At 40.7% G+C, this 24,487-nt stretch overlaps 1 protein-coding gene across 1 annotated transcript in view; it reads right to left on the bottom strand.

Annotated features, from left to right (window-relative positions):
* Positions 1–24,487, bottom strand: part of LOC145411804 (regulator of G-protein signaling 7-like) — a 344,883-nt gene that overhangs the window by 30,902 nt on the left and 289,494 nt on the right. The window contains exon 12 of the mRNA XM_080281748.1: positions 21,212–21,304. Within this exon, the coding sequence (XP_080137874.1) occupies positions 21,212–21,304 (93 nt within the window). The remainder of the gene's footprint in view (positions 1–21,211; positions 21,305–24,487) is intronic.

The following is a 24,487-nucleotide window of genomic DNA, read 5'->3' as shown; positions in this document are numbered from 1 at the left end:
TGATGACACCTTAACTCTAATTGGACGTGCTTCCCCTTTCTTATATGGTCCTATCCTCCTTACTTCCTCAGTTTCTTTTTCCCACTTCCTTCCTTCAGGAACGATCTTGCCCAGTATCTTTCTCACTTGATTCAAGTCTCTCTTGAGTCTCACAGATCAAATCATTTCTTCCTCCTCCCTATTTCCTAACATTATCACATATCTGGTCCTTTCTGCAGTTTCTCTCACTATTTTCTCTTTCTTCTTCAACAGTCTCACAACATTTTCTTCCATTTTTTTCTTGTTCATTTCCCTTTCTTCCTGAATGATTTCCCTAAAGATGACCACTTCTTTCTGCTCTTCCTGTACATTTGCCCACTTTGCCTTTTGCTCTTCTAACACACTACTCAACTTCATTTTGATACCGCTCTCTTCTAATTTTCTCCATAATATGATATCTTCTCGTTTCAAATTCTCGATCTCCTGGCTGGCCTTCTCACCAGCCTATATCAGACTCTGTATTGAGTTTTCGGTATTTTCAGGCATGTTTCTTGATACTAGATCCTTCACTTTGTTTTCTAGCTTGCTAATTCTCATAAGCTACATTTTAACTTAATCCATCACATTTGTTACACTATCAAATCCTGGAAATTCAGGTCCCTCAGTGTTTACACAGTTGGCCATATTTGATGGTTGTCCTAACAGCTGTTATCGAGATTCCTATGAACATTCACTTATACACAAATATTTACTGACAATGGCTCTTTACATTTTTGGAAGACAGTATTAATAGACAATACTTTAAACTTTAGAGAAGACTACAGGAGACAGGACAAACATAATTCCTGAAAACTACTTAAGATTTGCAGAGGTGACTGAGACACGTCTGTTCGCTCTGACTGTGTGTGTGTGTGTGTGTGTGTGTGTGTGTGTGTATTTACCGAATTGTATTTACCCAATTGTGATATACAGGAAATGAGCTACATTTGATGGGGTCACGTCTCTGTTTCTCAATAAGTCAAATTTAGCTTTAAACTCGTTTAAGTTTTTAGACTGGACGATCTCTTTGTCCAGACTATTCCACAGGTCTATACCTATAAGGAAAACTATATTTCTTGATATCCTTCAAGCAGCTTGGTTTCTTGAGTTTCATTCTGTGTCCTCTTGTTACTCTCTTATCCCATAAAAACAGATCTTCTTTGTCAATTTTATCTACTCCCATCATGGTCCTGAACACGGCAATCATGTCTCCTCTCTTTCTCCTTTCTTCTAAGGAAGGCAAATCCAGCTTTTCCAACCTCTCTCTATACAGCAGATCTGCCAGACTGAGGACCATTTTGGTTGCTGTTCTTTGTATTCTCTCAATTTTGTTTATATCTTTCTTTTTGTGTGGGGACCACACTATTGCTGCATATTCTAACCTGGGGCAAATCATGGCCAATATCAATTTTTTCATCATCTCCTCATCCATATAATGAAAAGCTACTCTTATATTAGTCAGGAGTTTATACATCTCTCTAACTGCCTTGTTAATGTTTTTCAGGTGACAAACTATCCTGGGCCAGCACTCCCAAATCTTTCTCTTCTCTCGCTTTTGTGATTGATTCATTACCCATCAAATAATTCAATGATGGCCTCTTGGTACTTTTACCCACTTCCAATATTTTATATTTCTTTGCATTAAATTTCATTTCCCAAATCCGGCTCCAATCGTGTATCCTATCCAGATCCACCTGCAGCATTTTACAATCTTTCTCAATCTCTACCTTCCTCATGATCTTTCCATCATCAGCAAACAGACTTGCATAACTGTTCACTCCGTCTACCGTATCATTTACATAAATCATGAACATTACTGGCACCAACATCGAGCCCTGTGGGACTCCACTTGTTACTTCCCTCCATCCAGACATCCTATCCTTTATTACTGTCCTCATTTGTCCATCTCTCAGAAAGTCTCTCATCCATTCCAGGAGGTTCCCCTTCAGTCCTTCTATATGCTCTAGTTTCCACATTAGTCTCTTATGGGGTACCTTGTCAAAGGCCTTCTCCAAATCTAAATACACACAATCCACCCAGCCATCTCTTTCCTGTAGCACACCAATCACTCTTGTGTAAAAACTCAACAAGTTGGACACACATGACCTACTTCTAAATCCAAACTGACTATCAGCCAAAATATTCATCTCTTCCAAACATTTTATCCATCTATCTTTCAGAATTCTTTCGCACAATTTTGCGACCATGCTGGTTAGGGACACTGGTCTATAATTCAGGGGTTCTTCCTCCTTTATAAATTGGTACCATATTTGTCCTCTTCCATTCTTGAGGCACTTTCCCCTCTTCCAGAGAACACACAATTAAACTGTGAATCTTATCTGCCAATTGTTTTCTGCATTCCTTCAGTACCCAATTAGAGATTCCATCTGGTCCTGAGGTTTTCCTTACATCTTGAGCTTCCTGTAATTTATACACTTCCTGTACGTCCACTTTTATCTTTTATTGCTACATTTCTAGCCACTCCCTCCCCTTCCACAAACTCACTTTCATTACTGAAAACTGACTGGAAAATTTTTTCTGTATTTCTGCTTGCATTGCCACATCTTTATATACCTCTTCTTCTACTTTCAGTTTGGTGATTCCTTCCTTTTGTTTCAGTTTGCCACTGACAAATCTAAAAAACAGTTTGGGTTCATCCTTACATTTGTCTATTATACCTTTTTCAAAATCCGTTTCTTCCTCTCTACGTAATCTTGTGTAATCATTTCTAGTTCTTTTATATTCTTCCTTTGTTCTGTTGTTACCTCTCTTTCTCCAATTGTTCCACACCTTATCCCTCTCTTTTTTTGCTATCATACACCTTCTATTAAACCACTCCTTTTTTCTGTTTTCTTTCCCATTACTCTTGGCACAAATTTTTCCACTCCCGAATTATAGAAGCCTAAAAAAATACCCCACTTCCTCTATATCTCTCGTTTCTCTGATTTTCTTCAATCTGAATTTTCGAAAAATTTTCTCAATCCTGTAAAGTCTGCTTTCCCAAAGTTGTATCTTCCTTGCCTATAAAGCTTGTCTCTTGGTGTGTGTGTGTGTGTGTGTGTGTGTGTGTGTGTGTATTTACCTATTTACCTATTTACCTATTTGTAGTATACAGGAATTGAGCAATGCTCGTGTTGTCCTGTCTCCATATCCACATTTATCAAGTCTACCTTTACACACATGAATGTTTTTCTCATGCACCACCTCTTTGTCTAAGTCGTTCCAAATATTTAAGAATATACCTAATTGTGATATACACGGAATGTACTATGCTCGTGGGTTTCCGTCGCTGTTTCTCAATAAGTCGAATTTAACTTTAAACTCGTTTATGTTTTTAGATTGGACGATCTCTTTGTCCAGGCTATTCCATAAGTCTATACTTCTGTAAGGAAAGCTATATTTCTTGATATCCTTCAAGCAGCTTGACTTTTTCAATTTCATTCCATGTCCTCTTGTTGCTCTCTTATCCCATACAAACAGATCTTCTTTGTCAATTTTATCTACTCCCACCATGGTCCTGAACACCGCAATCATGTCTCCCCTCTTTCTCCTTTCCTCTAACGAAGGCAAATCCAGTTTTTCCAGCCTCTCTCTGTATGACAGGTCTGTCAAACTGGGGACCATCTTGGTTGCTGTTCTTTGTATTCTCTCAATCTTGTTTATATCTTTCTTTTTGTGTGGGCACCACACTACCGCTGCATATTCTAACCTGGGGCGGATCATGGCCACTATCAATTTTTTCATCATTTCCTCATCCATATAATGAAATGCTACTCTTATGTTAGTCAAGAGCTTATAAGTCTCTCCAACTATCTTGTTAATGTGCTTTTCTGGTGACAAACTATCTTGGACCAGCACTCCCAAATCTTTCTCTTCTCTCCTTTTTGTGATTAATTCATTACCCAAAAAATAATTCAGTGATGGTCTCCTGGTACTTTTACCCATTTCCAATATTTTACATTTCTTTACATTAAATTTCATTTCCCACGTCCGGCTCCAATTGTGTATCCTATCCAAATCCTCCTGCAGTATTTTACAATCCTCCTCAACCTCTATCTTCCTCAAGATCTTTACATCATCAGCAAACAGACTCGCATAACTGTTCACTCCATCTACCATATCATTTACATAAATCAGGAACATTACTGGCGCCAACACTGAGCCTTGAGGGACTCCACTTGTTACTTCCCTCCATCCAGACATCTTTTCCTTTATTACTGTCCTCATTTGTCTGTCTCTCAAAAAGTCTCTCATCCATTCCAGAAGTTTCCCCTTTAGTCCTCCTATATATTCTAGTTTCCACATTAGTCTCTTATGAGGTACCTTGTCAAAGGCCTTCTCTAAGTCTAAGTACACACAATCCACCCAACCATCTCTCTCCTGTACCACATCAATCGCTCTTGAGTAAAAGCTCAACAAGTTTGAAACACATGACCTTCCACTTCTGAATCCAAACTGACATTCAGCCAAAATATTCATCTCTTCCAGATATTTTATCCATCTGTCTTTCAGGATTCTCTCACACAATTTTGCGACCATGCTGGTTAGAGACACTGGTCTATAATTCAGGGGTTCTTCCCTGTTTCCTCCCTTGTAAATTGGTACCACATTTGCCCTCTTCCATTCTTTTGGCACTTTCCCCTCTTCCAGTGAGCATACAATTAAGCTGTGAATTTTATCCGCCAGTTGTTCTCTGCATTCCTTCAGTACCCAATTAGAAATTCCATCAGGTCCTGGGGCTTTCCTTACATCTTGAGTTTCCAGTAATTTATACACTTCCTGCACCTCCACTTTTATATCTTCCATCACCGGAACATTTCTAATCACTCCCTCCCCTTCCACAAGCTCCTTTTCTTTAGTGAAAACTGACTGGAAACGTTTGTTCATTATTTCTGCTTGCATTGCCGCATCATTAAAGACCTCTCCATCTACTTTCAGCTTGGTGATTCCTTCCTTTTGTTTCAGTTTGCCATTAACAAATCTATAAAACAGTTTGGGTTCATCCTTGCATTTGTCAATTATACCTTTTTCAAAATTCCTTTCTTCTTCCCTACGTATTCTTGTGTATTCGTTTCTTGTTCTTTTATATTCTTCCTTTGTTCTGTCGTTACCTCTCTTTCTCCAATTGTTCCACGCGTTATCTCTCTCTTTTTTGGCTATCATACACCTTCTATTAAACCACTCCTTTTTCCTGTTTTCTTTCCCTCTTACTCTTGGTACAAATTTTTCCACTCCCAAATTATAGAGGTCTAGAAAGATATCCCACTTCCTCTGTATCTCTCTTGTTTCTCTGAATTTTCTCCAATCCGCATTTTCAAAAAGTTTCTCAATCCTGTAAAATTTGCTTTGCCAAAGTTGTATCTTCCCTGTCTATGAAGCTCGTCTCTTGGCTCGACGTTTCCTATTAACATCTGGAACTCAATGACCACGTGATCACTTTTTCCCAAAGGACAGAGATATTCCAATGATTCTATTACATCAGGTTCTTTGGTGAACAGTAAATCTAACCTTGCTGGTGTGTCCTCACCTCGAAACCGTGTCTCTTCTTTGACCCACTGCGTCATCACATTATTCATTATTATATTTAATAACATAGTACCCCACGAATCCTCGCCGCTCTCCGAGTACCATTCCTCCCAGTTCACCTCTTTACAATTAAAGTCACCCACCAAAATTATATTATTGCTTTTCTCAATTATTTTTTGCAAGTAGCTAGCCATATCTGACAACATCTCATGGTATTCGTCATCCTTCCATGCTCTCGTCTTTGGGGGAACATACACTACCGCCATATCTCTCTTAACATTCTCTCCAGTTTCTAATTTCATATATATCACTTCAGCCCTGCCTTCTCCCATTTCCACAGTATCTACATTTATGTTGTTCTTCACTGCTATCATCACTCCTCCTCCCTTTTTTCTTTTCTGTCTTTTCTCCACAGTTTGTATTTACCATCTCCCAAATGAACATCAATATCTTCTCTTAATTTGGTCTCTACAAAGCACATGACATCAGGTTCATGTTCTCTCAAGAAATCATTAATTTCGATCCTTGTCGATATGAAACCATCAACATTAGTATATATCACCTTCAAATTATTTTTGACATTATTAATACCCTCTTCTCTCCTACTCTCTGTCCGTACCACTTCCTCAACTTCTGATCTTTCACAACCATCCCCCCTAATTTCCTTCACTTCTATTTCCTTAAATACCATTTCCTTACTTTCATATCCAATACTCTCCAAAAAAAAAAGTATTACGTTCTTCCTCTGTCCTCTTATCATTTTTTTCCTTTACTTCTTCCTTTAATGATTTTAAAGCTTTTCTTTCTTCTTCATTCAGATCTTTTCTTATTATAATATTTTCCATCCCCGCCTCTTTGCTTAATTTCCAGGTCACTTTAAGTATCTCATTTATTACACTTTCTGATGTAAACTTGACTCTCATTGGTCTTGTTTCCCCTTTCTTATATGGCCCTATCCTCCTTACTTCCTCAATTTCTTTTACCCACTTGTTTCCTTCGAGGTCAATCTTGCCTAATATTCCTCTCACCATGTTCGTGTCTCTCTCGAGTCTTGCGAACCTAACCTTTTCTTCCTCTTCCCTGTTTCCAAATACTATCACACATCTGTTCCTTTCTACAGTTTCTCTCACTATTTTCTCTTTTTTCTTCAGTATTTTCACTACATTTTCTTCCATTTCTTTCTTGTTCATTTCACTTTCTTCCTGGATGATCTCTCTTAAGCTGACCACTTCTTTCTGTTCTTCCTCTACGTGTGCCCACTTTGCCTTGTGTTCTTCTAGTACATTACTCACCTTCTCCGTTTTATTGGTACTCTCTTCAAGTTTCCTCCTCAGTTCAACATTTTCCCGCTTCAAATTCTTTATCTCTTCATTGGCTGTTTCGTTGGACTGGATTAGACTCTGTATGGTGGTTTCCGTATTTCCTGACACATCCTTTATCACTAGATTCTCTACTTTTTTTTTCGAGTTCACTAATCCTCATAATTAATGTTTTCACTAGGTCCATGACATTAGTATTAGCATCAAATCCTTGAAATTCCATTCCCTCATTGTTTACATTTTCGGCCATCTTTAACGTACCGATCAAGTACCTAAACAGCTGTTACCAATAAGCCACAAACATTCATGTATACTATTGCCAACAAATCTTTACATTTTTGGTAGTCTACCAACTTTCATTATTTTAAATTTAAAGAAAGACCCTAGGAGACAGGACAGACAAAATTCCTGAAACTACTCAAGGTCAGGAGCGATGCCTGGGACGTCCTCTCTCTCCGGCTGTGTGTGTGTAAAGTGTGTGTGTGTGTGTGTGTGTGTGTGTTCCAGGACTAAACTTTGACCTCTGAGAGAGTGGTAGTAAGAATTAACCCTCTCAGGGTCACTCACGTGATTCACGTTTCATGTGGATTGTTCTAAAGATGTTCAGTCACTCGAATCGCATTCCTAAGCACCAAAAAATTCGCCAAAAATTAAGTTTCTGGTGGATTCGCATCAAATTTTGAAGTGTCGTAAGGCATTGGCAACACTGAGCTGCCTCACGGGGCCCAGCACGCAGCGATAAACCTCAGTCTCTTCCAAGCAGCCAGGCGGTGGGGTTGCGTCGCATGTACTGTCCCTTTAAACTCCTACTAATTCTCCCCCTCCTGCCCGAGCCAAAGCCCCTATGGACTCAGTGTGATAATCCAGTATTTGTGAGCATATTTGTATGTGATATTGTCGATGGAACATAGATATGTGTCACGAAAAGGAATTGTGTCCATTATCCATCGTTAGGCTTAGAGGCGAAATGCGTGTTCACTGTTGCGGGGTTTCTCCTCTCACCCTCCTCAAGGCCCTATGGTGTGATTACAAATACGTATATAATGAAGCCAATGCCTAAACTGTTTTTTGTATGAAAGATACTGTGGCTGGCATGGTGAAATTATGGAACTAGTTAGCGTTCTGGACGCCATGAACCATAGTGTGGAATGGGGCAGGCATCACATACAGTTTTTATAGTCAGGAAGGGAGAATTAGAGGTGTTTAGGGTCGGAATTATTGTGATTCTGATAGTGAAAATGAGTATGGAATTGTGTGAAATATACGTCAAACATGCTGCGGGTGTTCATGACGAAGTGTGGTGTGTGCCAATAAAACAGAGTTGCATCGTACTCTCCCGGTGAAGGATGCTGTATCACAGTCACGTTGAACCGTAGTAAGGAAGGGAATAATTGCGGAGGTTAGGGTGGAATCATTGTGGTAGTCATGTATTTGTGTATGATATTGTGTCAAGTGTAAGTGAAATGTGCCACGTATCCTCATGACGGCATAAATTATGGTGCGTGGCGTAGATGAGCGATACTTTAGCGGCAGGTGTGCTGTGAAAGGTAACGATGGCAAGGAACGAGGGACGTCATTGAACAGGTACTGTACCTTGGTCTGACATTTAGTGATAAATTATACTTTATGTAAAATAAATGTGAACTGTGCCGCGAGTGTTCGTTTAGGTGCGTGGTGCAGGTGAGCGATACTTTAGTGGCAGGTGTGCTGTGAAAGGTAATGATGGCAAGGGACGAGGGACGTCATTGAACAGGTACTGTATCTTACAACGCCGGGCAACCATGGACATCAGTGGACACGTAGTGTACCTTTCAAAAACAATTGTTGAAATTTATGATTCTTATCTAAAATGTTTGTGATATGTGCCATGAGTGTTCATGGAAAATATTGTATCATGTGTTAGGGGAATGTCTGGGGAAGGAGGGGGAAATATGTCTGTGTATATATATATATATATATATATATATCTAGTTATCTATTGCCACATGCCTCAATCCTGTTTGGGGTGGCCACAAATAAATCGCCTCCAAGTCGCCCTGTCCCCCGCCATTTCACTGCCCTGCTCCCAACTCACACCCCCCTCTCTCATATACCTCTCCACCCCATCCCTCCATCTCATCCTCGGCCTCCCCCTCCCTCTTCCCCCCTCCACCTCACTCACATACACTCTCTTCGTCAGTCTTTCACTCTCCATCCTCTCCACATGGCCAAACCACCTCAGTGTGTTCCTCATAACGCTTCCTATCACATCCACATCCACACCACAACGCTCCTTTATATCCTCATTCGTCAGCCTGTCTCTCCATGTGACTCCACAGGCTCCTCTTAAATAACTCATTTCCACTGCTCTCACTCTTGACTTGTGTCCCTCCAACAATGTCCAAGCTTCACTTCCGTACGTTAGAGTTGGTATCACAGTACTGTCATGTAGTAACTTTTTCACTTCCATGCTCACTTCCCTGTTTCTTATCACTGCTTTCAAAGAACCAGCAACCTTTCTTCCCTGCTGTACCCTTTCAAGCACTTCACCCTCCAAACCTCCATCCTTACTCATCACACTACCCAAGTACTTAAACGTACTCACATTTTCCAATTCCTCACCATCCAACCTCGCTGTACATTCACTAACTTCACCTCTCTCAAAGACCATCACTTTACTCTTCCTTACATTCACCTTTAGGTTCCGTTTCTTACACACTCTCTCAAACTCATCCACCAAGCCTTGCAGCTCCCCTTCGTCTTCACTCAACAACACAGTATCATCTGCAAACAACAGTACAGGGAGTTTCCAAACACTATCCTCTCTCACCAGGGCCACTCCAACATCCACTACCCTACCTTGTACCTCTTTTATTACCCCATCCATGTACAGATTGAACAACCATGGAGACATGACACATCCCTGTTTCAAACCAACTTTCAAAGAGAAAAATTCACTTATATATATATATATGTGAGGGAGTATATCATGTGTGGGGGGAACCTTCAGATATTGTGAGGGAGTATGTGTGTCGTGAAACTTAGGGAAAGGAGGGCTGAGAGCCGGAAGAGAGAGTTATATGTAGAAAGAAAGAGAGAGGTGAAAAGATTAGTAAGAGAGAGTAAGAAGAGAGTGGATGAGGAATTTGGAAGGAATTTGAGTGTAAAGTGGAGGGACTGTAAGAAAATGTTCTGGAGAGAGGTGAAAAGAGTAAGACAGGGTGGAAGTGAAGTTAGCAGGGGAGTGAAAGATAAAAATGGTAGATTACTAGTGAAGAAGGGAGAAAAAGTGAGCAGATGGAGAGAACACTTTAAGGAATTGTTGAATGTGGAGGATGGAAGTAATGCGAGTATAAGTGGCTGGGGAATGGCTGGGAGAAGGAGGGAGGTGAGAAGACAGGAAGAAATCAGTAGGATAGAAGTTGTGGAAGCAATGAAGAAAGTTAAATCAGGGAAAGCCCCAGGAATTGATGGAGTGTGTGGTGAAATGCTGAAGCATGGGGGAGAGATAGTAGTAGAATGGATGTGGAAGATGTGCAGATTGGCCTGGGAGGAAGGTAGAGTCCCGGAGGATTGGAAGTCAGGTATAATTATTCCCTTGTACAAAGGAAAAGGGGAAAAAGAAGTGTGTGGTAATCATAGGGGCATTTGTCTTCTTAGTATAATAGGAAAAGTGTATGGTAGGATACTTATTGACAGAGTTAGAGAAAGAACAGAGGAATTAGTTGGAGAAGAACAGGGAGGCTTTAGGAAGGGAAAAGGTTGTGTAGATCAGATATTCATTCTCAGATCTTTAGTGGAAAAGTTTCTAGAGAAGGGAAAGAAGTTGTATGCGGCTTTCATGGATTTGGAGAAAGCATATGACACGGTGGATAGACTAGGATTGTGGAAAGTGTTAAGAATATATGGAGTAGATGGGAAGTTGTTGAATGCTGTGAAGAGTATGTACGATGGTGCGAAGGCTGCAGTGCGTGTGGATGGTGAACTAAGTGAATTTTTCTCTTTGAAAGTTGGGTTGAAACAGGGATGTGTCATGTCTCCATGGTTGTTCAATCTGTACATGGATGGGGTAATAAAAGAGGTACAAGGTAGGGTAGTGGATGTTGGAGTGGCCCTGGTGAGAGAGGATAGTGTTTGGAAACTCCCTGTGCTATTGTTTGCAGATGATACTGTGTTGTTGAGTGAAGACGAAGGGGAGCTGCAAGGCTTGGTGGATGAGTTTGGGAGAGTGTGTAAGAAACGGAATCTAAAGGTGAATGTAGGGAAGAGTAAAGTGATGGTCTTTGAGAGAGGTGAAGTCAGTGAATGTACAGCGAGGTTGGATGGTGAGGAATTGGAAAATGTGAGTACGTTTAAGTACTTGGGTAGTGTGATGAGTAAGGATGGAGGTTTGGAGGGTGAAGTGCTTGAAAGGGTACAGCAGGGAAGAAAGGTTGCTGGTTCTTTGAAAGCAGTGACAAGAAACAGGGAAGTGAGCATGGAAGTGAAAAAGTTACTACATGACAGTATTGTGATACCAACTCTAACGTACAGAAGTGAAGCTTGGACATTGTTGGAAGGACACAAGTCAAGAGTGAGAGCAGTGGAAATGAGTTATTTAAGAGGAGCCTGTGGAGTCACATGGAGAGACAGGCTGACGAATGAGGATATAAAGGAGCATTGTGGTGTTGATGTGGATGTGATAGGAAGCGTTATGAGGAACATACTGAGGTGGTTTGGCCATGTGGAGAGGATGGAGGGTGAAAGACTGACGAAGAGAGTGTATGTGAGTGAGGTGGAGGGGGAAAGAGGGAGGGGGAGGCCGAGGATGAGATGGAGGGATGGGGTGGAGAGGTATATGAGAGAGGGGGGTGTGAGTTGGGAGCAGGGGGGTGAAATGGCGGGGGACAGGGCGACTTGGAGGCGATTTGTTTGTGGCCACCCCAAACGGGACTGAGGCGTCTGGCAATAGAATAGAATAGAAAAACACACACACACACACACATATATATATATATATATATATATATGGTACACACCCATGGACGCCAGTGAACAGTTATGAGACCGTGAAAAGACACTGAAAAGTTATCCTTTATGTGAACTGTTTGTAAAAGGTTCAGCGATTTGCTGTACAGAAAGATATAACATGACGTGTGTAGTGCTACTCTCAATGGAAGGTGTTGTGTGGCAGTGAATAATATCTCTTCTTTTTCAGCAGAGAACCTAAAAACTATTGGACATATTGATTTCCTGTACGAACCATGATAAAGAGCAGTAAATTCTATATATGTTCATTTACAGAATATAAGCCTTTGGGAGCATTTTCTGTTGGAAAAGTTGAGGGAACAGACTTGTTTTTTTTCTTAGCTAGCGGTAAACTTGGAAGCGCTCGGAGGAGTAATCTCACTTTGTCAGCCAATTACTCGAAAACTATTGGACATATCGATTTCCTGTATGAACCATGATAAAGCACAGTAAATTCTACGTATGTACAAGACATAACAATGTAATATCTATGATAAGAATTCGTTGTTACATAGGCGGGAATATTGCGTATGCTATGTGTACATCACGAGTGATGTACGGACGTGAGTTCCCTGTCATTTTTGGCGATTTACTTGAAAACTATGAAGCATATCAAAATAATTTTTAGGTCATTAGAAAGCTGGTGAAATTCTGCATAATATTATGCAATAAAAACATAACGTGTGAGAAAATTTCAGAGTTTGAGCTCCTTTAATTTTTTTCAAAAATGGCTTTCAATTTTTGGCTGTTTTCTTGAAAACTACAAATCGCATCACAACCGGATTTATCTCTTTAGAAAGCTGATGAAATTCTCTATAAAAACTTCTATAACATTTTTCTGTATGATGGAAAACATTCAAATGGTGATGTTGGGAAGTGAACGTGACGTAGCGAAATGTTTATTCACGGCTGCCTAATGTTGTTTTATTTGGGTTTTCCTTTTTTTTGTGGTGCTTATCAGGTAGAACAAATATCGACGAATAAGATGACATAGGTTTCATGGCTATATATTGATGTTTGGGTGGCAAAAATAAGGAGAGAATATGTGTTATTTGCCGCACACGGGCAGCCGGGCCGGGCGGCTTCGCAGATAAAGTCGTGCGCCGGAAAACTTACTGAAACTTACCGTGCGCGAGAGGGTTAACTTTTACTCATGCTGAACATGTACAAAGCACAAAGGTTTATCTGAAGTGAGAGCAATGCAGGTGAGAGGGAAATAATGTAATGGACTGTGTGTGTCACTGACACTGAACTGACAATATGCCAACATACAGAAGAAAAAGAAAGGATACTCCACCAGCAACCAGTTTATATATTTGCCAGTGAAAGGGTACATCCAGAACGAGAACTAATGGAACACTCAGTCACCCTCACTCCCATCTGTATGCATGGCAGGATTATGAAATCATGTCAGAAAAGAGAGACTCTGCAAAAAGGTTACTGAACTCCTCGATGACTGCTGCCATCCATCCCAAGATGGAAACTGGCTTTACTTTTAGGCCCAAATGCCCCAGTGAGGCTTGAGCTGGACTTGGAAGTCAGGCTTGTGATGGTCCCAAGCCCAGGCTCAATGCTTACTCAAGTCGGACTCAGCCAGCTTGACTAAGCCATGTGCTGAATCGACGTTCAACTCTGACCTCACAAAGTTGAACTCAAGTCACGGACTTGCAACAACCCTTCGACTATTTTCAAATCAGCCAGTCACAGTTCTGACTTTTTAATATTAAAATTTAGCAAATAAGAGAAGATAAACCAAAGATGTGTTATAAAAACGTTAGATAAATTATATCTAGTCAGTGGTCACCATCTGTGTGAATATTTTCCTTACTGAGACTTGGTTAGATTACATTTTATTTTTAAATACAGTGATCCATTGGTTATTGGGCATAACTGGCACCGTGCCTAGTGCGTGATAACAAATGAACAGAAACTATAGGATTTATCCTAACTGGTACTGGGCACTCCACTTGTAAACCCAAATTTTCCCTTTTGCAACAATTTAGACAGGGTAAATACATACATACTGTTATGGTAAGTATCAGAAACACATACAGGCATGGTTAAGTTAATAAAAAATGATGAAAAGGGCACAATTAAGAAGAAACGCATACCGTCTGAGGATGGTGGGTGGAGAGTTAGTTGGTCTCCACCACCTGGATTAACTCCTCAAGTTGCATATCTTTGAATCCCTCAAAGCCACCAGGAAACCACACATTTTGCAAAATCACTGTCAGCAGAAACCAGCTCAGGTGCACAATAAAAATGTTTTTTAGCCAAAAAATGTGCAATAACGGCTGGAGTGAGATGCAGTTAGGGTTTATGCCAGGCAAGGGGACCACTGATGCCATACTCATTGTTCGACAGCTTCAGGAAAAATATAAAGGAAAGAAAAGGGAATTGAAGTTTGTTTTTGTAGATCTGGAGAAGGCCTTTGACAAGAGTCCCTAGAGAGGTGAAGTGGGCAATGAGAAGGCTTGGGATCGAGGAGTGGCAGGTTAGGGTGGTTATGGCCATGTATGTGGGTACTCGCACCCAGGTAAGAGTGAATGAAGATTTGATTGATGAGTTTTCCATGAATGTTGGTGTGCACCATGGGTCAGTTATGAGCCCCTTGTTTATCATGGTTCTTGAAGCCCTCTCATGTGACTTCAGAAATGGACACCCATGGGAGATGTTGCATGCTGATGATTTGGTGTTGACTGCAAAGAATGAAAATGAGGTGGAGGAAAGATTTAGGAAATGGAAAGATGGTATGGGACAAAAAGGCTTAAGGGTAAATACAGATAAAACAAAAGTGACGGTATCTAGGGTTGGTGGCAGTACTGTCAAAGAAGAGGAAGAATGGCCATGTGCGATTTGCCACAAGGGCATGGGAAGTAATTCCATCTTGTGCAGTGCATGTGATAAGAGGGTGCATAAAAGATGCAGTGGTATTAGAGGCAGACGGTGAGATAATGCTGATTTCATTTGTGAGTGTCAGGGAGAGTAGGTGGAGATTGTCAGGCATGAAAGGATTGACCTTGCTGTTGAGTCTCCTGAGTGTGTGGAAGAGCTTTATTATTTGGGAGATGTTATCTGCTGGAGGTGGGGCTGGAGCTAGCTCTGTGGCTAGAGTGAGGAGTGGTTGGAAAATTCAGGGAGCTGTTGCCTCTACTGACACTGAGAGAGCTCTCCCTCCATGCTAAGGGATCTTTGTATGCAGCATGTGTTAGGAGTGTTATGCTGTATGATAGTGAGACCTGGGAAGTAAAGAAGGAGGATATTTGCAGGCTCACACGTACAGAAATGAAAATGATTAAGTGGATGTGTAGTGCGTCCCTGATTGTGAGGCATGTCGGCTAGGTTTACGATGGAAGAGTTGAGGGGTAGGATGGGACTGGAGTGTATTGATGTTGTGATGAGAAGAGGTAGATTGAGATGTTCTGGGCAGTGGAGAGGATGAGGGATGATAACTGGGTGCAGAAAGTGAGAAATGTTAATCTCAGGGGTTGGGTTGCAAGAGGCAAACTGAAAAAGACCTGTAATGAGGTCACTGAGTGTGACCTCAGGAATATGGGACTGAATAGGGAAGCTGCCAGAGATTAAGCAGCACGGAGATCCGCCATTAGGTGACCACAGCCAGCGCATTCAAGCATGATGGAATCTTTAAAAACGAAATGAAACAAATAACTGCAGGAGAGCAGATTTTCATCTAGCAGTGACAGCGAGAACTACTATAACCAAGTGCACATTAACCTGGGGATCACCATATTGGGCGAGCACTACTGCTGCCTTTGTGATAATGCTTACTTTACTTTTGCCCACTAAGTTACGAGACTTATTCTGATATAAATAAGTTTACATGAATATAGAGAGAATATAGCTCTAAGCTAGAAAAAAGTCTACAATTTGATTTTCCAACAGTGAAGGATAGTACAATATAAAAACTTGCAAAGTACTGTATAATTGTACTGTTCAAAATTATCCAACAGGCTACTATGCTATAATTATTTCTGTAATGATAGACAATCATTGTAAGAATAGCCAACACTGTAAGCTTTCCAATGAAGTGAGCTTGTAAAGAATCGCACTACACAGACTACTGGAAATCCTCGTTGGTCATCATTCTCCCTTGCGATTTTGGCCTGTTATTTCTTAATTCCTCATTATGATAATGATGGAGTTATTTCTTTCCTTCATTCTTTCCTCTTCCTTCTGCCTATGGGTGACTCTAAATGAGTGACAAGCCAAATGGTTTCCTGTACAACAGGAAACCATTTACTACGCTGAGTGGTAACCATATAACCAAATTTTGATGCCTGGTGGTTCAGTGAGTAATTACAGCGCTCCAATCGGATGGAGCCGGTGAAGGTTTATATCCAAGGGGTGGCTGGGGTTTATTGTTAACGTAATGCCACTTGGGGATGAATGAGGCTGGTCACTCTCATCTTAAATGTCAAGACCAACTTGCCTAGTCTCGGGCTCCTACGCTCTTCATGGGGCAACGTAGAATTGCATGATGGATGGATGGATCCAAAACTAAAGAATCCAAATAATAACAAAAATATATTAAATAATATGAAGAACAGCGAAGAATGGTTCTAGCATGGAATAATGCCGGTGCAGTGAGCTGGGCCATTTTGCATGTTTAGGGAGACTGGTGAAAAAAAATTACACCGGCAACCAGTTACAGCTTGGCCTACAAGGCAAAAGGATGGCAATTCGTAAGCAGTTCTGGCAGGCCTGATTGTGCACCTAGACATGTCATTACTGGTGGCTAAACTGATCACAGATTGTATCTGCATCCAGTAAAGACAGAATAAAATGGAAAATTTAGGGTAATGGCAGTTATCTTCTTTTAGGGAAAAAACTTTGGAGATGTTATCACTACTGCTTCTGCAAGTGAGCGGTAGTGTCCCACAGCCACTGTCAGCCATACAATAACACAGTGCAAATATGATATCATAAGGCATTGCCAGCATATCTGTAAGTAGTACCACCAAATTAAGGAAAATTATTTTTGTAAAATTTATACAAGTGGGGCTATTGCAAGGTGGTTGGTGGGGGCACTCACCATTCACTCACTCGATGTACTGCTGCTCTCGGGTGTCTGTCCTTTCCTCTCCTCCCTCCTTTCTTCCTTCCTCTTCTGTATTTCTTTACTTCATTCTTTCCTCGTCCTTTTGCCTACGGTTGACTTTACACTCCCTCTTTTGTCTTTCTTTCCTTCATTCTCTCCTGTTACTTCTGCCTGTGGGTGCCTATACACTGAGTGACAAGCCGAATGGTTTCCTGTACACCAGGAAACCATTTACTATGCTGGGTGGTAACCATATAACCAAATTATGACACCTGGTGATTTAGCGGGGAATTAAGGCAGTCTAGTCGGACAGACTCTGTGCAGGTTTATATCCAAGGGATGGTCAGAATTATTGCTCATGAGTGAGGCTGGTCACTCTTAACTTAAATGTCAGGGGCAACATGTCTAGCCCCGGGCTCCTACACTCCTCATGGGGCAACGTAGGATTGGATGATGGATGGATGAATGGGGTTATTGCTCACGTAATGCCACTCAGGGATGAGCGAGGCTGGTCACTCTCATCTTAAATGTCAGGACCAACTTACCTAGCCCTGGGCTCCTATGCTCCTCATGGGGCAATGTAGGATTGGATGATAGATAGATAGAAAGATATACAAGTGTACAAAATGCATTTTATATATCTTTCTGGCTGCCAGATATTTTGTGTAAATTTCAAATGTTTTTTGCTGGGGATCTTACGCAGCAATTGCCTGTTGTCATAATGGAGATAGTTGATTAAGTATTCACCACTTTAGAAGTGACTCTGCCCAACAAAATCACTAAATAACAGGCCCACAATGCTTAAGATCGACTCAAACCAACTCAGGGGAGGCTTGGACTTGAGAGCATCTGCCTAGCACAAGAAAGGCTCAAGTCTTGTTTGGTTGGCATGTCTCACCACACACCCCAAGTCTGGCTCAAGCCTTGTTGTTGCATTCAGGCCTTAGTGTCTGAAGACTGGAAACAGTGGTAGCATCCAACCTTCAATCACAAAGTCACAAGTGATGCAGAGGGTAACTGACACATTCATCAAGAGTCATCGATTATGCTATTCCATGAGTGATCACACAAACTAACCAGCAAACTTCAACAGTCATGGTATATCCTGCAAGGCAATAAATGGCTCTGTTTGCTAACTGACAGTTATGCAAGAAGTCAATCTGTATGGGTAAATCTGGGATGTGCTTCCTTCACCTGAATAAGGTCTTCTGGCTTTTGCCAGAGTAAAATGTCTATCAGTGAAAGGTTCAATAAAAACAGGGTTTAACTGTATGACTGAGAGAGGTTCTCCTCACCTGAATGAAACTGTTTGATCAAATACCCAAGTATGACACACCAGGGAAAAGGTTAATGTACAATTATTTAACTACCATACATACACAGTACAGTACATTATTACTGGCAATGCAGTGCTGTCACAACCTAGTAATGCTTGGCAGTAATCATACATGTGAAAACATTATGTATATTATACTACTAATAAAGAATGTTAATATAATATGTTGTACAGTTACCAAATTCAAAAACTCACTCTACTTTGTATCTGAAAAGCAATAAGGATGTACACACACAAGTCAAGAGTACTGTACTGATCTACTCAGCCTACTACCATACCACAAAAAAACAAATTAATATCTTACTACAAATTAGTGTAAGTACAAGTAAATATAATTAACACTTTGTACAGCATTAAACATGATAATTATTTGCAACTCATAAAAAAATGATAATACGCGAATGCCAATTTCAAATTCAAATTATACTAAGATATTATACAATATTATAAAATCCAAATATTAAACATTATCAATATTACCATCATCATCCCATCATCCTAATCTTAATTTCCACTTGAAGAATGGGTTGGAAGCATCCAAAACAAGAAAAAGAAAGCACAAAAGTATTACTGTACCCAGTCTGATTGACCTGTGCACCTGAGATGTATGGGGCGAGTAGGGTGTGTTTGATTTGCGGCTGCTGATGATGTAAAACTAGAGCTCTTCTTATTTTAACACATATATATTTGTAAACTGCTGGGTGGTAGGTGGAGGAGCCCATCATCCACTCACTCAGTGTAGTGCTGCCTTATGGTCTCTAGCCAAATAGTTTCCTGTAACCCAGGAAACCATTTACTACACTGGGTGGTAACCATATAACCAAATTATGACACCTGGTGATTTAGTGAGTAATTAAGATGCTCCAATCGGACTGAGCCTGTGCAGGTATATATCCAAGGGGTGGTTGGGGTTTATTGCTCATGTAATGCCCCTCAGGGATGAGTGAGACTGGTCACTCTCATCTTAAATGTCAGGACCAATTTGCCTAGCCCTGGGCTCCTACACTCCCCATGGGGCAACACAGGAATAGATGATGAATGAAGAATGAATGTAAATTGCTTGCAATATAAGTAGACGGTTTAAATATGGAATGATTTCCAAAGCTAAAGAGGTCAAAATTAGCTTTAAAAGTTTACCATTACCAAAGAAAATTAAAGCTGATGATAAAGTTTTATAAATCAATGAGTGATGTTTGAAGCAAATTATCCACCCATGGAGTACACCTACATCCACATGTTGCACTACATCCACCCACAGTGTAAACGTACACAGGCATGTTGCGCTACACCCACCCATGGTGTACACCTACAGTGGCACTGCGATACATGCCTGCATTTACTTCAATGACATCATAAGTGGCCAATCAGCAGCCATGAGTCAAACAAACTCTACTCACCCTATACATCTCAGGTGAACAGGTCAATCAAACAAGGTATAATCAACTTAATGATCAATTATACAGATGAAAATAAAAGAAGTCCCATGCTGGATCAGACACTATACTGCTATTAATTTCTCGTCATTGTACAGTACTAAGTGAAAAGTTATATTTTTTCCTAAGCTATCCATAAATGAAAATAAATACAGTATACTATTTAGCAACTTCCATTTGAAAACTTATATAGCTTGTGTGACATCATAGGAGCCAATTTCAAGCACTGAGATGCTTGATACAGCCTTGCTGTAATACACAATTTTGCATTACTGGACAATCCAATTTAAATTCTGACATATGTATTTTGCAATATAGGTATTCATTTAAAAAACAAAATCCTAGGTACCTTTGTATTTTGAAAGTTATGGGTACTGGACACTGCTTTGTTGGACAAGTCTGGCACTATTATTATAACAATTTTTAGCAATATCGATGCATACTCTTTCTGTACGTGATTTATAAAAATGCATATTTACTGCTGAATTAAGAAATTCATGCCTTAGCATATCTTCATCACTGACATTTAATGTCCAGGGAAGTGGGCTACTTACAGCAATAATCCACATGTCAATGAAGCATTCAAAATCTTGGCCCCACTTCACGGGCAAAATCCATTCACACAAATCCTTTATTTTTTCTTCTTAAGATGCACCTCACAGATACTGTACCTGTGAGACAGTCATTCCATCCATTGCCAAGTTAAAGAATGAAGTGCAACCCTTTCATGAACATCACACCAACATATCTGTCCCTCCATTCCAGCCCCTTTTCAGTTCTCAGCTTCCATACCTCACACATATTCATTCTGCATATCCATCCATCATCACCTTGGCCAATTTCCTGTCTTTAAAATCATTCCTATACAGTAGAGCTACCTTTTTCATCACTGTGTTCACATTCATTCTCATTATATGACCATTCCTTATGCACACTCTCCTTTGCTCACCACATCAGCTTCAAGCTCTGTATACTGTATTTCACTGGGCATTCTGTTGACAGTTCTACTTTTCTATTTTCTTTTTCCTGTTTCTGGATCCTACCAACCCTATTTCTGTTTGTGGGAAGTTGAGTTTGAACAATGTTCATCATGATGATAATTCTGTCTATAGAAATCTGTGACATGTGAATCTTCTTTAACATGAACCAAAACACAGTACAGTATAAGCACAATGGCATTCTGGGAAGTTGGTAGCTATATCCTGCAGTTATCAATGTTACTTCATTTTGCTATGCAAAGAGTAAGCAAATTATTAGCATCCAAATGAAATATACTTAAAATAATCCTCAGCCAGGCATATAAGGTATGATTTAAGATAAAAAATAATGTATTAGTAATGTAATTAGTAAAGCTTTTATTTAATAATCTTGTACCTTGAAATAAACCTTGCATATCTCATGCATTTACAGTATATGGATTACTTAACAAACAGCCTACTTGACATCACAATATCCTAGGCAATGCTAAAGCACAGCCTCTGATGAAATATGAATACCGTTACTATGGGAATGATAAAATAAACATAACATTTACCTTCTTCCTGCTGCCACTGAGGAATTCTTTGTACATTTCGGAGCGCAGATATCTAGAGTAACTGTCAGACTTCATAAGGTGGTAAAGGTGTGCCTGCAACATAATAATAATAATGATAATACCCATTCAGTCACCGGCTAACTTTTGCATCCTGGCATCACTGCACATTTGCACATTTTCAGTGCAATAAGCAATAAAATACTGTACTCTCTCTCTCTCTCTCTCTCTTTTCCCCCTAAACTGATATTGTTTTTGTGTAACCTGGTCTGCCTGGCCAAGCAGACCCATCAACTGCAGGCAAGCAACTGTCCCTGCAGGACTATATCATGCAGTGAACCAATGTTCCCTTGCAGCAAACAGTGCCTTGCCATAGCAAGGTGTAGGCTTGCTGTCATGAGTGTGGAGGTTCAGTTCCTGGATGGACGCCACATTTGCATCTCTCCACCCAGTTAATAAAGGCACCATAATAGGCTCCACATCACTCCTTTATTTGGTTATATGGTTACCACCTGTCACTGTAAATGGTTTCCTGGGTTACAGAAAACCATTAGGCTTGTCACTCAGTGTAGAATCACCTAAAGCAGAAAAATGAGTATTAAATGTGACAGGAAAGATGGGTAAGAATAGGAAGTGGGGAGAACAGATACAGAGAAAGAATGAAAAAAGTGAAGGAGGAAGTAGGCAGCACTACATCAAGTGAGCGAATGATGGGTGCCCCACCTACCACCAACCCCCTAAATAGTAAATCCTCATAATATGCCACCTGTTTTTTAGGCTCATTTTTGTTATTATTGGTATGTCCATGGTAAATTACCAAAAAAATGCAAATTAAGTATACCATATTGTTAACTACAATATACAGCTGATCTACCCTGTTCCTCATGTTTACGGTAACAGTTGTGTGGAAAGTTCTGATACTTTGGAAAACATCCTAAGGACCAATTACATTTTAAGCTCTCCAGTCACATATTTCATCTCCTCCTGATGCTCTTTCCCTTTATATTTTCTTCAGTACAGACAGTCCTCACTATAAGTCAGGGGTGTGTTTCCTATCTACAGCTACCGCAATTTGACTTAGGATCTCCCCTCACAACATTTTAAAAACATAGAAATCATAGTATATCACAATGTTTGTTCATGAAATGCCATTCATTGATATGGAATCATGTTTCCCTTATTTTTCAGGACCAGTTGGATGCATTTTGGCATGGAATCATTTAGACCTCTAAAGTAAACTAAGGGCATTTCTTTGCACCAAACATTTGTCAGTTCAAGTCTTGAGGTTGTCCAGATTGGGTGTCTTCTTCTCTGCCATGATTTTCTTCATCTTTGCCCAGCAGTTTTCTATCGGATTTAGATCCGGACTGTTGCCAGGCCAGTCAAGGACCTCAATCTGATTATCCTGAAGCCATTTTGTCACCTTTCTTGACTTGCAACATGGAGCTGAACTGTGCATGAAAAAGTCATACCCATGAAAAGCGAAAAAGTTTAACAAATGATCTTTCAAACTTGAATGTACTGGCCAACATTCATCATCACGTTCTTAGGAAGACAGTAGAGGCCTCCCCTTCCCATTTCACCTGAAAAACACCTCCATACCATTACTGACTGTGGGTGCTTAACAGTCAGCACCGTGTAAGCAGGGTCATATCGACTAGGGAAGGCAGGGTGACGAACCTTGGCAGAACGCACCTGGAACACTTGAATTGTGCTTTCATTGGAAAACATAACTTTTCTCCACTCATCCGATGTTCAGTGTGTATACTTCTTGGCAAACTGAATGCGCTGCTTCTTCATGCAGTAAGTGAGAAGCAGTTTCTTGGCTGTGGTGCGGCTTGGCAAACCCAGCTCCTCCTGCAAGCGGTGTTGGATAGTTCGAATTGAGACGTCTTGTAACAGCTGGGGATGCATTCTCCTCAATTCTGCTGCTGTCAGTTGAGGGTTCTTGATTACTTCCCTCTTCAGAAGCATATGTGTACCTCTGGAAGTTGTCCTCTTCATTCCACTGCCATGCTTGTGTTCTGGTACAACATCAGGTGGCAGGCCGCGCACTGCAGCAAGAATCTTCATGACAGTCGACTTTGTGCGTCCAATACATTCATAAATCATGTTGACAGGGACATTATCCTGCCTCCATGTAATGATACGGAACCCTTTCATCCCTTGAGCAGTACTTTCCAGGCATGAAAACTTGACACTAGGAAAATAACATGGCAAACAGTAATGCATATGAAAAAGGAGGGAGGTGCAAGCTTGGAGCGACGGGAATACATACTCCTACTCTCGCTTCTGGGCAAGCATTGACATGCTGAGTGTTTCACCACCTCCCGCCGACACCACAGGACTTGCCAGTTACTTCTTGCCCCAAAAATTCACTTGGTAGAGGTGGAAACACGAAACAAAGACAGACAACTCTCCCGTAGCAATTCTGTTTGTAGGTCGTAAGTCAATCTGCAGTGGATGTATCAGAGAGGGATAGAGAAGAAATATGAAGGGCTAAAGAGGGTGTATCAATAATTATATGAAGAGCTAGACTCAGGTGGTTTGGGCATGTGGAAAGAATGGGAGATGATAATTGGGTGCACAAAGTGAAAAGTGTTAATGTTGGGGGTAGGGTTGCAAAAGGTGGACCTAAAATAAAAACCTGGGATGAGGTCATGGAGTGTGACCTCAGGGATAAGGGACTGATTAGGGATGCTGCCAGAGATCGAGCAACTTGGAGAGCCACCATTAGATGACCAAGGCCAACACAAGCAAGCATGTTGAAGCCTTCAAAAATGAAACAAATCAAATTGTGGCGGGTGACAACAAAGCTCATGGAGAGACTGAAGAGGTGTTTAGGCAGGAAAGATACGATGAGGGAGGGGCATGACCACTAAAAGTTAAGTTTCGGTCACAGGTCGTGGCAATGAGATAATTAACAGGACAAGTAGGGAATGTGAATGTGGATGGAGTAGCTGGTGAGTGGGGTGTGCCTGCAAAAGTGGATGAGAATGACAGTGCTCTAGTGGACAATCATTCAGAGAGGGGGTTGGTGATAGCCAATACCCTCTTTAGACACAAAATGATCCACAGGTATACATGCCGAGTGATGAAATGAGTGGGTGGTGAACTGAACGAATGGAAAGCAATGATTGATTTTATGTGTATGGATGACAGAGGAGAAGGTGTGTAATGGATGCAAGAGCATACAGATGTTGGGGGAGTGGACTTTCTGACCACGATGTGGTGCACGTGAAAGTCAAGGTTCAAATGCAATGGAGGAATAGCTAGAGG

This window comes from Coenobita brevimanus, chromosome 91, assembly GCF_032717465.1.
Source record: "Coenobita brevimanus isolate Jiangsu-jjx chromosome 91, ASM3271746v2, whole genome shotgun sequence".
In the NCBI taxonomy this organism is placed as follows: Eukaryota; Metazoa; Arthropoda; class Malacostraca; order Decapoda; family Coenobitidae; genus Coenobita; species Coenobita brevimanus.
The sequence above is the reverse complement of the archived record's forward strand: the minus strand, read 5'-3'. Positions and strand labels throughout refer to the sequence as shown.